This window comes from Salarias fasciatus, chromosome 19 (assembly GCF_902148845.1).
Source record: "Salarias fasciatus chromosome 19, fSalaFa1.1, whole genome shotgun sequence".
Lineage (NCBI taxonomy): Eukaryota > Metazoa > Chordata > Actinopteri > Blenniiformes > Blenniidae > Salarias > Salarias fasciatus.
Window position 1 is genome coordinate 2743489 of NC_043763.1, and position 15190 is coordinate 2758678.

The window sequence follows — 15190 nt, forward strand, 5'->3', positions numbered from 1 at the left end:
TCAGCCCGGTACTGCAGCGACAGACGGGAAGTGAAGGGCGGGGGGGCTCAGATATAAATACTGAAACTCTAGAAAACACTGCGTCTTCACAAACAAATCATGTAATATAAGTACGTGACTGTTTACATAAGGATGTGTTTTAATCCAGATTATCCGGTGCAGGGTCACACTGAGGCGGAGAACATCACAGCATGCTTTAAATGGCAACGCGGCATAAAACAAACCACTTCTCCCTTAAAGCAGGTGTTTCTGCTCATATTCAGACTGTAAATGACGAAACGATGGCTTACTGCTCAGCCACTCACTCCACAGCACTAATGAATCCAGAAACATCCAGAGTGGCTTTAACTCTGCTGCTTTCCTGTAATGTGCAACGTCACGATCAATCCTGCAGCAGATTCTGGGAATAACGGCGAGATATCAGGAAGACTGAATATGAAGACACGGTGACACCAGCCAATGGAAAACATCCTGCTTAACAACATATTGTGTATTTGGAATCTGTGTTTATATCGTTGTCAGTATCAATTTATTATTGAAATGAAAAGATTCTGCTCAGCTCAGATATCTGAAGCTTGTCAAGACGTTAATTTCTTATTTCATTAGCTGCTATTAAATAAAATGATGTTTCAACATTTCATGAACTAAAATTCGCCTCACATGCTGTCGATGTATCATCAGGTCATTCTGAGTTTCTGAACTCAGATTTTAGAACAGGGGTGTCCAAAATAAGGTTCGTGGGCCAAAACCAGCCGCAAGAAGCTGCAATCCGGTCCGCCCAACCAACAAGTAAAGGGTAAAAAATTCAGATTTTATATTTTTTTAAATTTCTTACAGCAAAGCCAGGTTTACACTTGCACGATTCTGTGGCACGCACTGGCACGAATCGAGTCGCAAACCACTCCTAAAGTGGCGTGAAGTGTGCGTAAACCCGTCGTGACTGCGTGCCATGACGGGACGAGAATTTTGAAATGTTCAAAATTTTTGGTCACGACAAAATATCGCGACCGGGCCGTGAACTATGCGCCAACTGTTTGTGAACTCCTCGTGAACGCGTCGCGGACAATGCAGGAGGATGCGTGCCAGTCGTGGCATGGCACGCACTGCCACGCACTGCAACGAATAGTTCAGGAACAGCCCACGTCGAATTGCGCAACCACGCCGTGCCAATGCGGGAAGCACGTAAACTATGCCCAAACTATGTGTGAATGCGTCGTGCCAGTCTGTGACACTGACGGGCGCGCATTCGTGCGCATTCGTGAACTGTGCGTGAACTAGTCGTGAACGGTGCGGGAGCCTGCCGGTTCGTGACTCCAGATTGGCACGCCTTGCCACGACAACATGGTGGCAAAAAGTCGTGCAGGTGTAAACCTGGCTTAACAGACAACGCATCATGACAGCTGAGATATCAGTGATGCTGCCATGAAAGCTAGCAAACCAGCGCTAGCCTCAAGCCATGCTGTCAGGGTGACTTTCGAGAAACACCCATAATGCAACAGCGAGAGGAGAAGGTTTTTTTTTTAAGACATTTGACTGTGTTTCGCAACAGAAAGTTCCATTAAAATTGACTTTATGCTGAGATTGTTGTCATTTTCTGTAGCAGCTGTTTGGTTTTGTGAACATTTGTGACATTTTCACCACAAAAATTAAGAAAAACTTTAAATTTAAACGTTATTATGCCACAATTTTCCCAGTCCGACGCACCTCACCATGAAACTGGGCTGTCTGTGGTTCGTAATCTAAAACATGTTTGGCACCTCTGTTTAAGAACGTTAACAAGAATAAATGAAAAATTGAAAATATAATTTCTGTGTGTAAAAACTCACCATCAATTTCTGATGTCCTCTTTATTTACATACTAATGCAGTTTCCTTTTTTTTAACCACTGTTTTGAGGTTTAAAATGAACTCTGACCCTCTAACGGCCATATGTGCAATAATATGAATTGTCGGGCTTCACGGTGACACCAGATATGATCAATCTTTAATCCGCGTCAGCAAAACCAATACTGACATCAGCAATGTGTGGCTGAAAGGCAAGCCAGCACCGCAGTACAATGACCACTCGGAGAAGTGAACAAAATGAAGTTTGGAGGGACTTTACACTTCATTATTATGAGTCAGTCTGTGATGGAAGCAGGAAGCAGCCTGAATAAAATACTTGAGCAAGAGCGAACAAATCTTTCCATTCATTTCACAGGAAATAGCAGAATATAGGCAGAAAAATAATCTTTAAAAAAAAAAAAACGCTAAATTGTGCATCATATTCCTTTAATGTGGGATACTTGTTTAGGAATTGAATTTCTGAGTGTACTTCATGCTCATAACAACTGATTTGCAATTAAACTCATAAAAATGTACTAAACTGAAAATACATGGACAAACGTGTTTTACAGCCGTGTACAATCACAATAAAGTGTGTTCTAAAGCAAAGCTGAAAGCAAATAAAATGGGAGAATTTAAGCTTCAACGTTCAATAAACTTATATGTTTAATAACTGATTGCATGGGGAATAGTTTGTACAAGTACCGTAAAATAAGTCTGAGTCCCACCAGTGTGAGTGTGATCTGTTCTGCTGACGGAGCTAGAAACAGACGTGTGATGAGTGTCGCAACAAAACATTTCACAAGTCAGTAAACTCAACTTTAAGAGTAAATTCCTGCAGATAACCATGCATCAGCAACTTCACAAAACAGAAAAAACAACTTTATGAACTTAAATGTAATTCAAATCAAACAGTTACCACTTTTGCAGCAAGAAAAAATAAAGCTTTATATCATGACTTGGATATAATATATTTCATTTGAATTTTTATTTCCACTTCCTGTTGTGTATTAATGACCTTTGTTACAAGTACCTGTGGTATTCATGATCTATAAGATGTTATTTAGTTAAGATCTCACTTTAATGCTCACATTTCCTAACCAAAAGGGAAGGACGCTCACTTTATATCACTTTTGACAGAAACTCATTTGCTGAATGTTTGAGATTTTTTATTACAACAATTGTTCTTTCTGTGATAAAAACATCGAAACGACTGAGCATCTATTTTTTGAATGGAAATTTAGTAACATTTTTGGGGAGACTGGATATTTTGTAAATTTTGACCTCAATAAGAACATGTTTTATTTGGTACACCTGTTAAAAATGAATACATGATTTAACCATCAACACAATTGCGTTTGCTGGGAAATTCCAGATACACAAAAATAGACATGTAAAGACAAAGCCAAATGTTCCTGCTTTTCATAAAGAACTATTTCAACATTTTACAATTTTGAAAATGCCTGAAGAAAAAAGAAAGTAGCAAAACTTTGCACTGTTGTAGAAGATTTTAAACTTCCAGAGAAATCATTTTATTTCACGAAATCTCGTATATGTTTGTTTATTCTAGCTTCTTCCTTTTCAATCTTTTATTTACACAATATAAATTATACTGTATTTAGTGATGCTTGTCTATATCAGAAAATGTAAAAATAGTGTTACCGTGGGTTCAACTTTTTTTTGTGACCAATGAGAGTGGTTTCCTGGGTGTCTCCTTGGTTTACAATGGCAAAAATGTGCATCCCTCAATAATAAAGTTGGCAACCACTGCTCTTTAAGCATGGCTGAAATTAAATATAAAGGGAGAATTTAATCTTCAGTCTTTCTCTCATTAATTACACCTGTGTGTGGGTGTGATCAGTTACTGCTCATGAGGTGGTGACAGAGCAGAAAACAGGAATGTGATGCACGTGACACGTCATAAACTTTTTCACAAGAAGGCAGACTCTACATTTAGGGTGAATTATGCAGATAATCATAAATCAGCCACTTCACACACACACACACACACACACACACACACACACACACACACCAACAAACACCTTTATGGACTTCATCTAATTCAACGAAACAATGCATAATTCACAAATGGTCTCTGTTGCTGTTGTTGATGATTTATTAGCTGTCATTTAGTTTTAGGAGCTTGTTTTGACCTTACATTGTTAGGAGAGTTTCAGCCTCTTCTCCTCCTTCGGTCCGTTGAGGATTAACCCGAATTTCTGCTCATTGTCGGAAGATAAAACTATAAAAAACCAGTTCCCGGGACAGACTCCCACACACGTCTGTCCGTATGAAGTGTGAAACAAGCACCGTCATGAAGATAACATAGTTAATACGCTCCTCTTTATCCAATCAGCTGACTACTGGTTTGTTGTGTTGTGTTCATCACATGGTTTTCATTTCCGGTCGCGTCGTGTACGTCACAGAATCATATGACCAATCAGAAACCGGCTCTTCCACCGTTCGTCCAATCAGAAGCCAGCTATGGTCCATCCATGATGACGTAGATGAAGCATGTCTGCGCCGGAGGATGTGAGGTGAGTCGATTTCAGGACTTTTAACACTTAAAACCTTATTTAGCTTTAGGATTCCGGATACAAATAATCACAACAGCAGGAATCAATTTCAGCTTATTTATTTCATAGCGCCAAACAACACGGTTATTCGAGGCAATTTGACAGATAGAAGATAACACACGAGCGAGCAGAGCAGACGATGGGAAGGAGAAACTCAATTTTAAACGAAGAAACCTGCAGAACCAGACTCAGAGATGAAGACGTTCTGCAGAAACAGGTTGAGAAGGATCGAACAGAGGAGAGCAACACGAGAAAAACAGACATGAATCCACCCGCTGCAGACAGGCGGAGGGGAGGGAGAAACCAGAAGAGAACAGACCACAAAACACTCGTGACATTTAATAGTGAAATATCGTGAGAAAGAGAAGACGCTCCTTGCAGTAAAGCTCTGTCAGCAGTTATAATTACAAAATGGTCCAGAGTGGCCTGAACCAGGTCCAACTCTAGCATGTCTGAGACAGAAAGGTCTTCAGCCTCCATCAGTGAAACTGGGAGCTGGTTCCACAGAGAAGGAGCCTGGTCGCTGAAAGCTCTGCCTCACTGCTGTCTTACTGCCAGAGACCCGAGGAACCTCCAGTCAGTAAGCAGGACTCTGAGAACCAAGTGTTCTGCTGGATAAGATGAGACTAACAGCTCTTTCAGAGATGATAGAGTCTGGTTGTTTAGAGCTTTATAAGTTAAAAGACTATTATTCAATTCTCTTCTAGATTTAACAGGAAGCCAGTGAAGAGAAGGAGTTTGTGGTCTCTCCTGTCACTACCGTCACTGCAGCATTTGAATCAGTTTAAAGACTTGTTAAGTTATTCAGACACCCTGATAATAGTGAATTACAGTCGTCCAGTCTGGAAATAACAGATACATGGATTACTTTCCCAGCATCACTCTGAGTCAACTATTCCTGAACATCAGGGTTACAGACAGTGTGTGGGTGTGTCTCCTCTCTTTTAAGTCCCTTTAATGCAGCTTGTTGTTCTTCCAGGCTCTTCAGCAGAGTCTTGAGTCTTTGGAGATAAAATCTACGATCCGGCTCTTTCAGCTCTGAACTCTGTCCCGTCATGGAGCCCAACACTGTACCGCCCCCGTCCGGAGGTCGAGGCATGACCGCCCTGGACAGAGAGGCCTTCACACAGACCATCACCGTCCCAGCTCTGCGAGTTCCCACCGCAGTCCTCAACAAGGTGGTGAAGAGCCTGAAGAAGTGCAGCATCCAGCGGCCCGGGGTTCCCCGAGTGGTCCAGGACAAAGAGGAGAGCGGCGAGTTCCGCCTGGTCCTGCTGGACCCTCACAGAGTGACCACGGCCGGCTCCTTCAGCGAGGCCGAAGCCGAGGCGCTGAGGTCCTTCAGCGTCTCCGACGAGCTGCATCAGTACGAGCTCAAGCTGACCTACGATAACCTGAAGAGTGAGGAGGTGCTGGAGGCCGTGCTCCCTCAGGGTCAGGACGTGACCTCTGGGTTCAGCCGGGTGGGGCACATCGCACACATGAACCTCAGGGACCATCAGCTGCCCTACAAAAACCTGATCGGTGAGAGGAACGCCACTGGTCAACAGATGTAGGCTTGATTTGTGAATATTGAACAGTTTGATTACCTGCACCAAGGTGTTAAGATGTGACACAAAGAACTAGAAGAAAGTAGCAGTTTGACTTGAACTTGATGGCGGCTGCTGCTTCTTCTCTGCAGGTCAAGTGATCATGGATAAAAATCCCGGTGTGACGTGCGTGGTCAATAAAACCAACATCATCGACTCCACCTACCGCAACTTCAAGATGGAGGTCCTGGCCGGAGAGGAGAACATGGTGGCCAAGGTGCGTGCGGTGATTCAGCGCTCGTGTTTTTACAGATACGGAGTGGAGACGGCGATCGAGAGCTGCTTGTTGTTTCTGTCTGTCCTCCAGGTGAAGGAGAACGGCGTGGCGTACGAGTTCGACTTCTCCCGCGTGTACTGGAACCCCCGGCTGAGCACGGAGCACCAGCGGGTGGTGCAGCTCACCAAGCGCGGCGACACCGTGTTCGACGTGTTCGCCGGGGTCGGGCCGTTCGCCATCCCCGCCGCCCGCGGCGGCGCCAACGTGCTGGCCAACGACCTGAACCCGGAGTCGTACCGCTGGCTGCAGCACAACTGCAGGCTCAACAAGGTGGAGGGCAGAGTGCGGAGCTTCAACCTGGACGGCAGGGCCTTCATCCGGGGCCCGCTGAGGCAGGAGCTGCCCGCCCTGCTGAGGGGGGCCGCCGGCGTGCACATGGTGATGAACCTGCCGGCGCTGGCCCTGGACTTCCTGGACGCCTTCAGGGGCCTCCTGCGCGGGGAGCCGCCCTCCGGCCGCGACCCGCCCACCGTGCACTGCTACGGCTTCTCCAAGGACGACGACCCCTCCACCGACGTGGTGGCCCGGGCGTCCCGCAGCCTCGGCGTCCCTCTGGAGAACCGCTGCGACGTGCACTTCGTGCGCAACGTGGCGCCCAACAAAGACATGCTGTGTGTGAGATTCACTCTGCCTGAAGAGGTCCTGTACTGCAGCGAGGAGCAGACAGGTGGGGAAACAGTTTCTGTTGGTCACAAGTGGCTGACAGGTGATGGACGACCGTGTCGAGTGGATGCATGTGAGGACGGAAACCCGATCCGTCTCCTCTGAACCAGGAGACGAGCTGCTGTAGATCAGAGCAGTTTATCAGACCGTCACATTATGAGGCAGGTGGTCATAATGCAGTGGCTGATCGCTGCGTTAGTTTTTATAGCTTATCTTTAACCTTTTTCAAGTTGAAAAGTCATGAATATAAAATCTGTATGTGAAATATTTGGAGGATTTCTTAAAAAAAAAAGAAAGTTCCATATTAAAAAAAAAAAAAAAAAAAACCTTCCACCACAAACCCATAATTTAGAGGTAACAAAATATACCTTTGAGTAATTTTCAGATAATCTTTTTCCTGTTTGCATAAAAGTTTTTTTCTTCTGTTTCCACAGAGTCCTCGGAGGAACCGGCCCCAAAAAGACAGAAATGTGAAGAATCTACATAATTATTATTACACTGCTGCAGAAAAACATTTAGGTTGACAGTTTTACTTTTTTTTTCTTTTACTGGGCTCTAATAGCTCCATCATGTAAAAAAAACATAATGAGTAGTACACAACATGAAGTGTTTCATTTTTAAATAAATCTGTAAAGGATGTACAAACACTGTTTTTTTATTTATTTACATATAAAATACAGAAACGGTAAAACGCCTTCACAAACAGAGTCAGCCGGGCGTATCCACGCAGTCCGCTCAGCCTCGGGCAGGAAACAGTCCGCTGAAGGCGTCCTGGACGGCGCGGTGGCACGCCAGCGCTGAGGTGTATCCTCCAGCGGTGTCCTGAGGCATGGCAGCTCGCACGTGGTTCAGATACCTGAGAACGCACACGCACACACACTGTATTTAGTAAATAACTTGGCTGACTGGCAGCCGGAGTTCTGCCTTTAAAAGCAGTTCCTGTGAGTGTGACTTCAGTTTAAGTTTATCCTCCATTAAATCCACACTTGAGGTAAATTCTCCGGGACCCTTTGGCCCTTTGATGAGATCAGTGGAGACAGACGAACCCGAAAACCAACAGTGGAGCACCTTGTGCCGACACGGCTCTCCAGCACGCCTCTATTAAAGTATTATAGGTGTCTTTTATATTTTAAGTGCTTACAGATGTATCCTGCCAAAGCTCCTTTTCAGCTTCTTAGGAGAAGCTGAAAGTCGGTGTTTATCTTTATGCTCGCGCACCAACAAAGAAAACATTGAAGTTGTTAATGCAGTCTCCACATCTTGTCGCTGCTCTGATAGCGGTGCGTGTGTGTGTGTGTGTGTGTGTGTGTGTGTGTGTGTGAGAGACCTGTGTCCTCAGCCACTCTAATCCCCCCTCAGTGTTTGTGTGCTCTCTGAAAGCGCTCTGAACGGCTTTCTTGTCGTTTCTTACTACAAAGCTAAAACAGCAAAGTCCTCTAGCAACTGAGACAACACGCAGCCTTGCCCATCAATACCCCCCCACCCCCACCCCCTCCCGCTGCACTCCCACACGGCCGCCAGAGCGGTCTGAAGCCCTCACACCAGTCCGGCTCCGTGGCCCCTGTTCCTGGGAGCTGAGGAAACTTCAAAGTGCGATGGGAATCAAGAGCACAGACAGCACTCTGTGATTTCTGCGCCCATTCAAGCTGCTTTACAGAGTAACCCAACACCTGTGGGGAGGCTGGGAGAGAGGCTGACGGGGCCCGGCGTGTGTGAACCAGAGCAGAGAGGTGTCGGCCAGACTGAAAAGATCACGCTGCACGACGCGCTTTCGCCATTTCCCCGTAACCTAATTAAAAAAGAAAAAAATGTAGAGTGAAACATGCTTGCTGGCCGGCCGGTGACACGAACACAGCACTAAAGCAGGAGCACAGCTCATCCCACAGCAGCCAGCGAAAGTGAAAACCAGGCGTAATGTCAATCAGACCACTCATCAGCCACTAGAGGAACAACACACAAGTTCAAAACAGGAGGCCCAGTGATTAATAATAACTTCATTAGGCCCAAGCTGCTGCAGCCTGTCCTTCAGAGCACTTGAGGGAGGCCTTCTCGTATGGCTTCCTGCATCGGATGAGTGCTATCTATTGATTATATTGTACTGGGCCTTTTTAATGGTGAAAAAAGTGGGCTATTTACAGCCTGGCTAAGTCTGCTCTTCCTGCTAATCTAATCCCCAAGCTACTCATGTGGTCATTCCTTCCAAGAAAGCTGAGAGCTCTGTGTAACTTTATACCTGCCTGCCCCTAAGGAGAGAGGGAGAGGGAGGGAGGGAGGGAGGGAGAGGGAGGGGAGGGCTGGGAAGTCAAAAGCGAGTAGAGGATATGAGGTGAAATCACCTTTGGGTATCATCATGACGAGCCCTCTCCTCTTAAACCAACCCTGTCTGCCCTCCGCTCACCCCGAACACTCCGGGTTAGCTCAGTTCTGCTCCATTAACTCAGCGGCCGCGATCGCATCTTCCAGTAAAAGGGCGAGCGGCCTACGAGCATCCGAGGACGCCGAAAGACGAGCAGGGCGCGTCCGAGACGCGCAACAACACCAGATGCATTAAAAAAAAGAAAAGAAAAGAAAACTCAAAGTGCTGCACGGTGAGGATCATTTCAATGCCTTCAGTCAGGAAACGACACAAACTGCACTGCAGGTTCACACTGTGTGTATTAACACACACACACCCCCCCTCAGAGGACTGGACTGCCTTTTGTTCGCGGGGCACTGAAACCCAAGCCGTTTCGGCCGGTAACATCTTTCACTCTCCGGGCCCCACTGGAGCATTAGCTGCAACCCGACCCGGGTCTTTTCAAAGCTTCGTATTATTGGGTAAATATGGGTCACTTTGGACGGGCCCATTATGTCGCTTAGGGGGAGCGGGAAAAGACGGGTGCAGGTGATGAAGACAACTGACTGACACGGCGTGCACGGCGTGCACGGTGACAGTTGCTTTGCATTAACACAGAGACAAATGTATGGTGGGTTGTTTTTTTTTTCTTTGAGCTTGATGTGAAATAGCAGTGTGGCGTTCCTTTGGCATCAACAGCAGCACGAATGTCAAAATATGCCTTTTCCTAATTCCACAAAATCATAATAATGATCAAGTTCTTGTGTTATTTTTCGACCTCTTATTCTTCCCATCTGCTGCTTTCCCAAAACCGCGTGCAGCTGGATCAAAACTGTTCACGGCTAACAGCGTTTTTCCACCGGGGTCTGGAGCTGGAGTACCTGCTCAGTGTCTCCTGCTCATGCTAATAACGCTCACCGACTTTCCTGACGGGACCCTGAAAGCGTTCCCGGCTCCCGCTGCCTGGAAAACGCCGCCGCGGCCCATCTCTAATTCGAAGTGAAAAGATAAGTGGCGCAGCGTTCCGGCGGGTTCTGCGTGATTTCCAGCTGAGAATGTGTGGCTCCTCCTGCCGTTTGGATCCACCTTGTTGCCGCGGAGTGAAGGGTGTTTGGGTTCCTCGGGGGAAAGGCCGTGAGGGCTGGGACTCGGCGGATACCAGAGGGAGGTGCCGGCTGGAGCCGGGCCTCTCGTCTAGACTCCATGTGTCGGCGAGAATTGGATTAAGACGGGCTGCGGGAGCCTGGCCTTGACGGAAAAGAAAAGAGGCCTGTAAAGCTGCAGTGGCTGTTCGGCAAGCAGACACTTAATCAACACACAAACCACAAAGCAGACGCACATGACAGCGGAGCAATGTGGATCCCTCTGAAACAATGGCTCTGTGCAGAGTCGCCCAAGCAGCTTTCACTGGAGAGGAGCAGCACCGGCTCTCTGTGCCGAACAGAAACCGATTGTACATCCTGGTGATCTGGCAGAGGGGGGCGTACGAAGCAAAGATCAATACCTGGTCCAGGTTCAAAGAGAAGCTAGGAGGATGTTTTACAGCCGTTTTAATTTCTCTGCATGAATCAAAAGAAAGGTTCAGCAGCTCCTTGAGTTTTAGAAAATGTATCTGATTCAGGGATAATTTTTTTTAAATAATCCAGAAAGATAAATAAATAACCTTAAAAGTATAAAGTACGGTCACTAATTTAATCATTAGCAATGACAAAAATCAGAATTCCAGTGTTTACTTTCACAATGCCGGCAGTGAAAAGTCTTCCAGGTCAGACACCTGAAGGATCTACTTAAGCAGAGTAAGGAAGAACAGACACTCCAGGTTATTTGCCACTCAGCTTTCAGACTGTCTGTATTGAGTTGAAGCAGTGCTGGAAGGGAAAAAATGATGCCTGCAGAGGGAAATCAATAAAGCCTCTCTTGCTTCAAGGACCGAGGCCTCATTAGCTATGTTTATTAAAGTGAAGGAGCTCAGACCGGTGCGCCGAGCACACAGAGGGGGCGGCGGACGAGCCCGGGGCCAGCTCCGTCTGAGGAAAGAGCCAGCGGGATGAGAGCGAGGATGCCCGGAAGTCTTCCTTTAGCGCTGCTGCAGCAGCAGCGATGGAGGATTCATGGCCTGGGAATGATGGGGAGCCGGAGGAGGGAGGGGGGGTTTACAGAGCCACACACCTGCCAGATGATTTGTCATTATAGAAGGGTCAGCACTCAGCTGTCACCCCCTAATCACCCATCCTACCCCTCAAGTCGCCCCCCCCCCCCCTCCCTCCTTCACCCACTAAACTCCACTGCAGCCCTCCCAAAACACCCCCTGCATTCCTCAGGCGGCTCCGGTTTCACGGGCAGCGCCGCCGCTCCATCTGCCCCTCCTTCTCACACTCTGCCCTCGGAGAAAACGGACCCCTGTGAGACACACAGCACACTGAGCGCATTGTGTGGACGGGCCATGTGTGCGTGTGCCCCCCATGTGTGTGTCCACACAATTCAAGTGTGTGGATATATGTTTGTCTAAGGACAGGAGCTGCTTCCATCAATACCAAACGCCAACCCATCCAGCTCCTTCTCCGAGAGAAAAATAAATAAATTCAAAAAGAAATGTGTGAATTGGTTCCGAGACAAATCTCCCGCAGACACCGAGAACTCTCACAGGTATACTATATCTGTCAACAGCAGTCTTTCATCACACAGGGTCAGAGGTCGCACTCAGCTTCCTCTGGGACGCTCGGCAGTGTGAGACAGATCCTCGGCCATTAGCCTGCCCACTGTCCACCACATCGTCCCAAGTCGTCCTGTGTGAGTGTGTGTGAGTGTGTGTGTGGACCTGGTTACATCACATCCTCTCAGACCGGCGTCACGAGCCTTATCACCGCCGCTGACAGGTCGATTCTGTCTCTCTGTACCCTGAACGAGCGGCGGAGCGGGTATCGCTGACACTTACTTACTGCGGGGGGAGAACACGCTCACAGTGTTAACAGAGGCTCCGGGTGACACTTGACATTCACGCTTATAGAAATACATTCTCATGCCGGGTGACTGACAATCTGCAAGCTGTTGTCAAGATGGCAGCTTGTTGGTATCAGTGAGCACTGAGAGCTGCACTTGTGTAGTCCGTAGTAAAACGCCGCCGTCCACGATAAAGGGGGATTGAGCAACATGTGGCCGAATTCAGCCCGACTTCCTGCTCCTCCATCACCTGTCACCGTTCATCCAGGGCCCTGCTCTGCCCCTGCACCGCCCCGGTGCCGCCTGATGGGGGCAGTAGAGGCTGACTGACTGAGCCACTGACTTCACACCTGATGGGGAGGCATCACACACACAGCGCTCAGCTCACCTGACACACAAAAGCATCTTTCTTTCGTCTCCCGAGCCGCCACCTGATCGCTTTGCCCCCCGGAAAGCTTCAGAGAAAGGCGGAGGAGGGCGGAGGAGGGCGGCGGAGGGCGGCGGACGCTACGGGAGACGGAGGATAATGACATGACATCAGTGTCATCCTTCACCGAATGGGGCCCGGCACAATGGGAGGACATATGCCCAGCAGTGGACGGCCGCTCGCAGCAGACACGCCCAACGCTTCCACAGCGCCGAGGAGCCGGGACAGTCAGGGAACATTCGGGGAACAGATCAGCCCGACAGAGGGAGAATGGACTTCTTCCCAGGGGGGATTTTCCTCCGCGGGTATCGCTTACAGAAGCACCTCGAGCAGTGGGAAAAAAGACGGAGGAGATTTCAATTAGAGAGAGAAATAGAAAAGGAGTTGGCTGGAAAGGAGGGGGAGGCAAACAAAGAGCAGGGGAAGGTAGAGCAGGGGGAGGGCCATAATTCATACATCATAGTGGAGAGGCCCCGCCCACGGCGAGGTGTGCACGGCGAGTCCCCACGGCCCAGCCCCACATGACGGGAGTTTGTTTTGTTTCTGCAGCTCTTAAGAGGAGAAAATGAGCCGGCTAATCCCCCTGTACATAGCTGGGCCCGGCGCCCCCGGGGGGCCGAGCCCGGCACAGGCGCAGTGTGCCGGTGTTCCTGCCTCACACGCTCGCTCTGCGTGTCCACATAGCTATGAGCGGGCTCACAATCAAAGCCTGCAACTGGAGACAGGGTACGGCCGTAAACCTCGACCGGGATGATTGTGTGTTAAAATAGTCGGGGAGACATCACCTCACCCTGCGCCGGGTGCCGACCCTGCCGCCTCCAGGCCGCGATACAAATAAATCTGGAAGGAAGAGACGCCGTTATCCTTGGAGTTCCCGGGCCGGCGGTGTCTCCTTCACTGGCAGCGGCCTGGATTGGCCTGGCCCGGGTTCATCTCGGCAGGAGACTGCTGGTCTGTCTGGCACCCGGCCCGCACACAGAAAACAATAACACTAAAAGCAGGCCTCTTTCAGATGACCAGAATACACACAAGACAAATGAACCTCCCACTCTGCCCTCCTGTAATGTTTCCGCCCTACTCTTTAGGTCAGAAATGACTCACCCGCAAGTAAAAAGCTTCTAGTCAACTGCAGCGCGTGCTTATTTTGAGTCATACTTCAAGAGAAGATCAATATTTGCACAGATCTATGGGAGGGAAAACAATAGTGATCTGGCCTCCGCCAGCGCTGCCTGTTAATGGTCTGTTTACTGAGACAGACGGGATAATGGTGTGGGTGTTGGCTGCCGGGGAATCAGACGGAGGCCGCGCTGCTCTTTCAGTTTCTGATCTGGTTAGTAACGAGGAGCGCGAGCATCCGTACAGTAAAAGGTAAAAAGAAAAGGCGGTGGCTGCTGCATGGGGCATCCTGTTGACACAGACAGGTTTGCAAGTCAAATATCTGCCCTACAGCCTCCACACCTTCGCAGCGCTTGCTCTCTCTTTTGTCTATGCAAAGTTTAAATCTGCGTCCACCAAACAGGCGGTCAAGCCTTTAACATCCAGGAGAAGCGCTCAGCAGAGCGCTGAGGTCTGCTCTTGCTGGCAACGCCGGATCCCGTAACACAAGACAGCGGCACGTGCGACGAGTGTGTAGTGTGGAAGAATGGAGGCTATCGGATATCTGAGAAACCAAGTTCAGCTGTAGGCCTCGGTCATGGTGGCAACGCCGAACTGTTTCAGGAAAAACACCACTGTTATGTAAGAGACGAGCCAATCATCGCCCGTAAAACGAGATAACGGCTTCACAGATTATTCAGAGTTTAGAAGTGATCTAACAGTAGTAAAAGAAGATGAAAGCGCTGGAGAGAGTTCACGCGAGGTCAGAGGGACGGCGCCTCCGTCTCCCGCTCATAACTTCAGCATCAAAGCTGTGTTTGTGTGAGCGAGAGTGCCAGAGTGCACGGCTATTTGTGGCCCAGAAAACAAGAGGAGTCTCTCCGAGGTGCCATCACTCTGCTCCCGTCAGTCCCGGCACTCCGACGTCCTGGTGCTGCACCTCGGGTCGCCCGCGGTCAGCGACCTCTGACCTGCGTCGCCCCTCCCACCCCAGCCCCCCCGCAGCCCCATCAAACCCAGATCTGCCTCGCAGGGATGAATGCGAGGGGAAAAATAGCACTCACGGCCGTTTCTAGGAATTCCTCTGCTGCAGCTGCATAATGAGAGAAAAAGAACAATATCATGGCTGAGCTGCGTTCTCATCACAGAGCGAGACGTGGAGGCGAGGGACGGAAAGAATGATCTGTATGTAATTTTAACCTCATATATTCCAATTCTGTGATGGCAGAGGTGGCTACTATTGTACTCCATGGACCGTGGTCCTCCCCGAGCCGGCTGCAGGGCCACCGGTGGCGCTGGTGGCCGGCGGGGCCGGGACTGGAAAGATGGAGAGCTGAGACTTGGGCGGGAGCCAAGCGAGCAGGGAAAAGGCGAGCGAAGCTGCCTGCCAGGAAGCGAGGGCTGAGACGGCACCGCCGACGATCCTGGATCTCTCCCTCCCCTCCAAAAGCACTTAACATGC

The 15190-nt window shown here is 48.9% G+C and overlaps 2 protein-coding genes across 5 annotated transcripts in view; one reads left to right on the forward strand and one right to left on the reverse strand.

Moving 5' to 3' along the window:
* The first annotated feature begins 4336 nt into the window (after positions 1-4336).
* Positions 4337-7570, forward strand: trmt5 (tRNA methyltransferase 5). 3 transcript variants are annotated; one of them, XM_030116890.1, is made up of 5 exons: positions 4337-4363; positions 5382-5926; positions 6084-6208; positions 6299-6935; positions 7366-7570. In XM_030116890.1, exons 2-5 carry the CDS (start codon positions 5458-5460, stop codon positions 7416-7418), a joined length of 1284 nt encoding a protein of 427 aa, XP_029972750.1. In that variant the 5' UTR covers positions 4337-4363; positions 5382-5457; the 3' UTR covers positions 7419-7570. The 3 variants fall into 3 exon arrangements, with proteins under 3 accessions (XP_029972750.1, XP_029972749.1, XP_029972748.1); XM_030116889.1 differs by having other exon boundaries at positions 6299-7004; positions 7366-7387; XM_030116888.1 differs by lacking the exon at positions 7366-7570 and having other exon boundaries at positions 6299-7300.
* Positions 7516-15190, reverse strand: part of mnat1 (MNAT1 component of CDK activating kinase) — a 34332-nt gene continuing 26657 nt past the window's right edge. For both annotated transcript variants that reach the window (XM_030116897.1, XM_030116896.1), the window contains exon 9: positions 7516-7787. In XM_030116897.1, coding sequence (XP_029972757.1) covers positions 7667-7787 — 121 coding nt within the window. In that variant the 3' untranslated portion in view covers positions 7516-7666. The remainder of the gene's footprint in view (positions 7788-15190) is intronic.

Coding starts and splice junctions, on each gene's coding strand:
- trmt5 (XM_030116888.1), top strand. CDS start 5,458: ATGGAGCCCAACACTGTACCGCCCCCGTCCGGAGGTCGAGGCATGACC. Junction 5,927..6,083: donor GCCCTACAAAAACCTGATCG/GTGAGAGGAACG, acceptor TCTTCTCTGCAG/GTCAAGTGATCATGGATAAA. Junction 6,209..6,298: donor AGGAGAACATGGTGGCCAAG/GTGCGTGCGGTG, acceptor TCTGTCCTCCAG/GTGAAGGAGAACGGCGTGGC.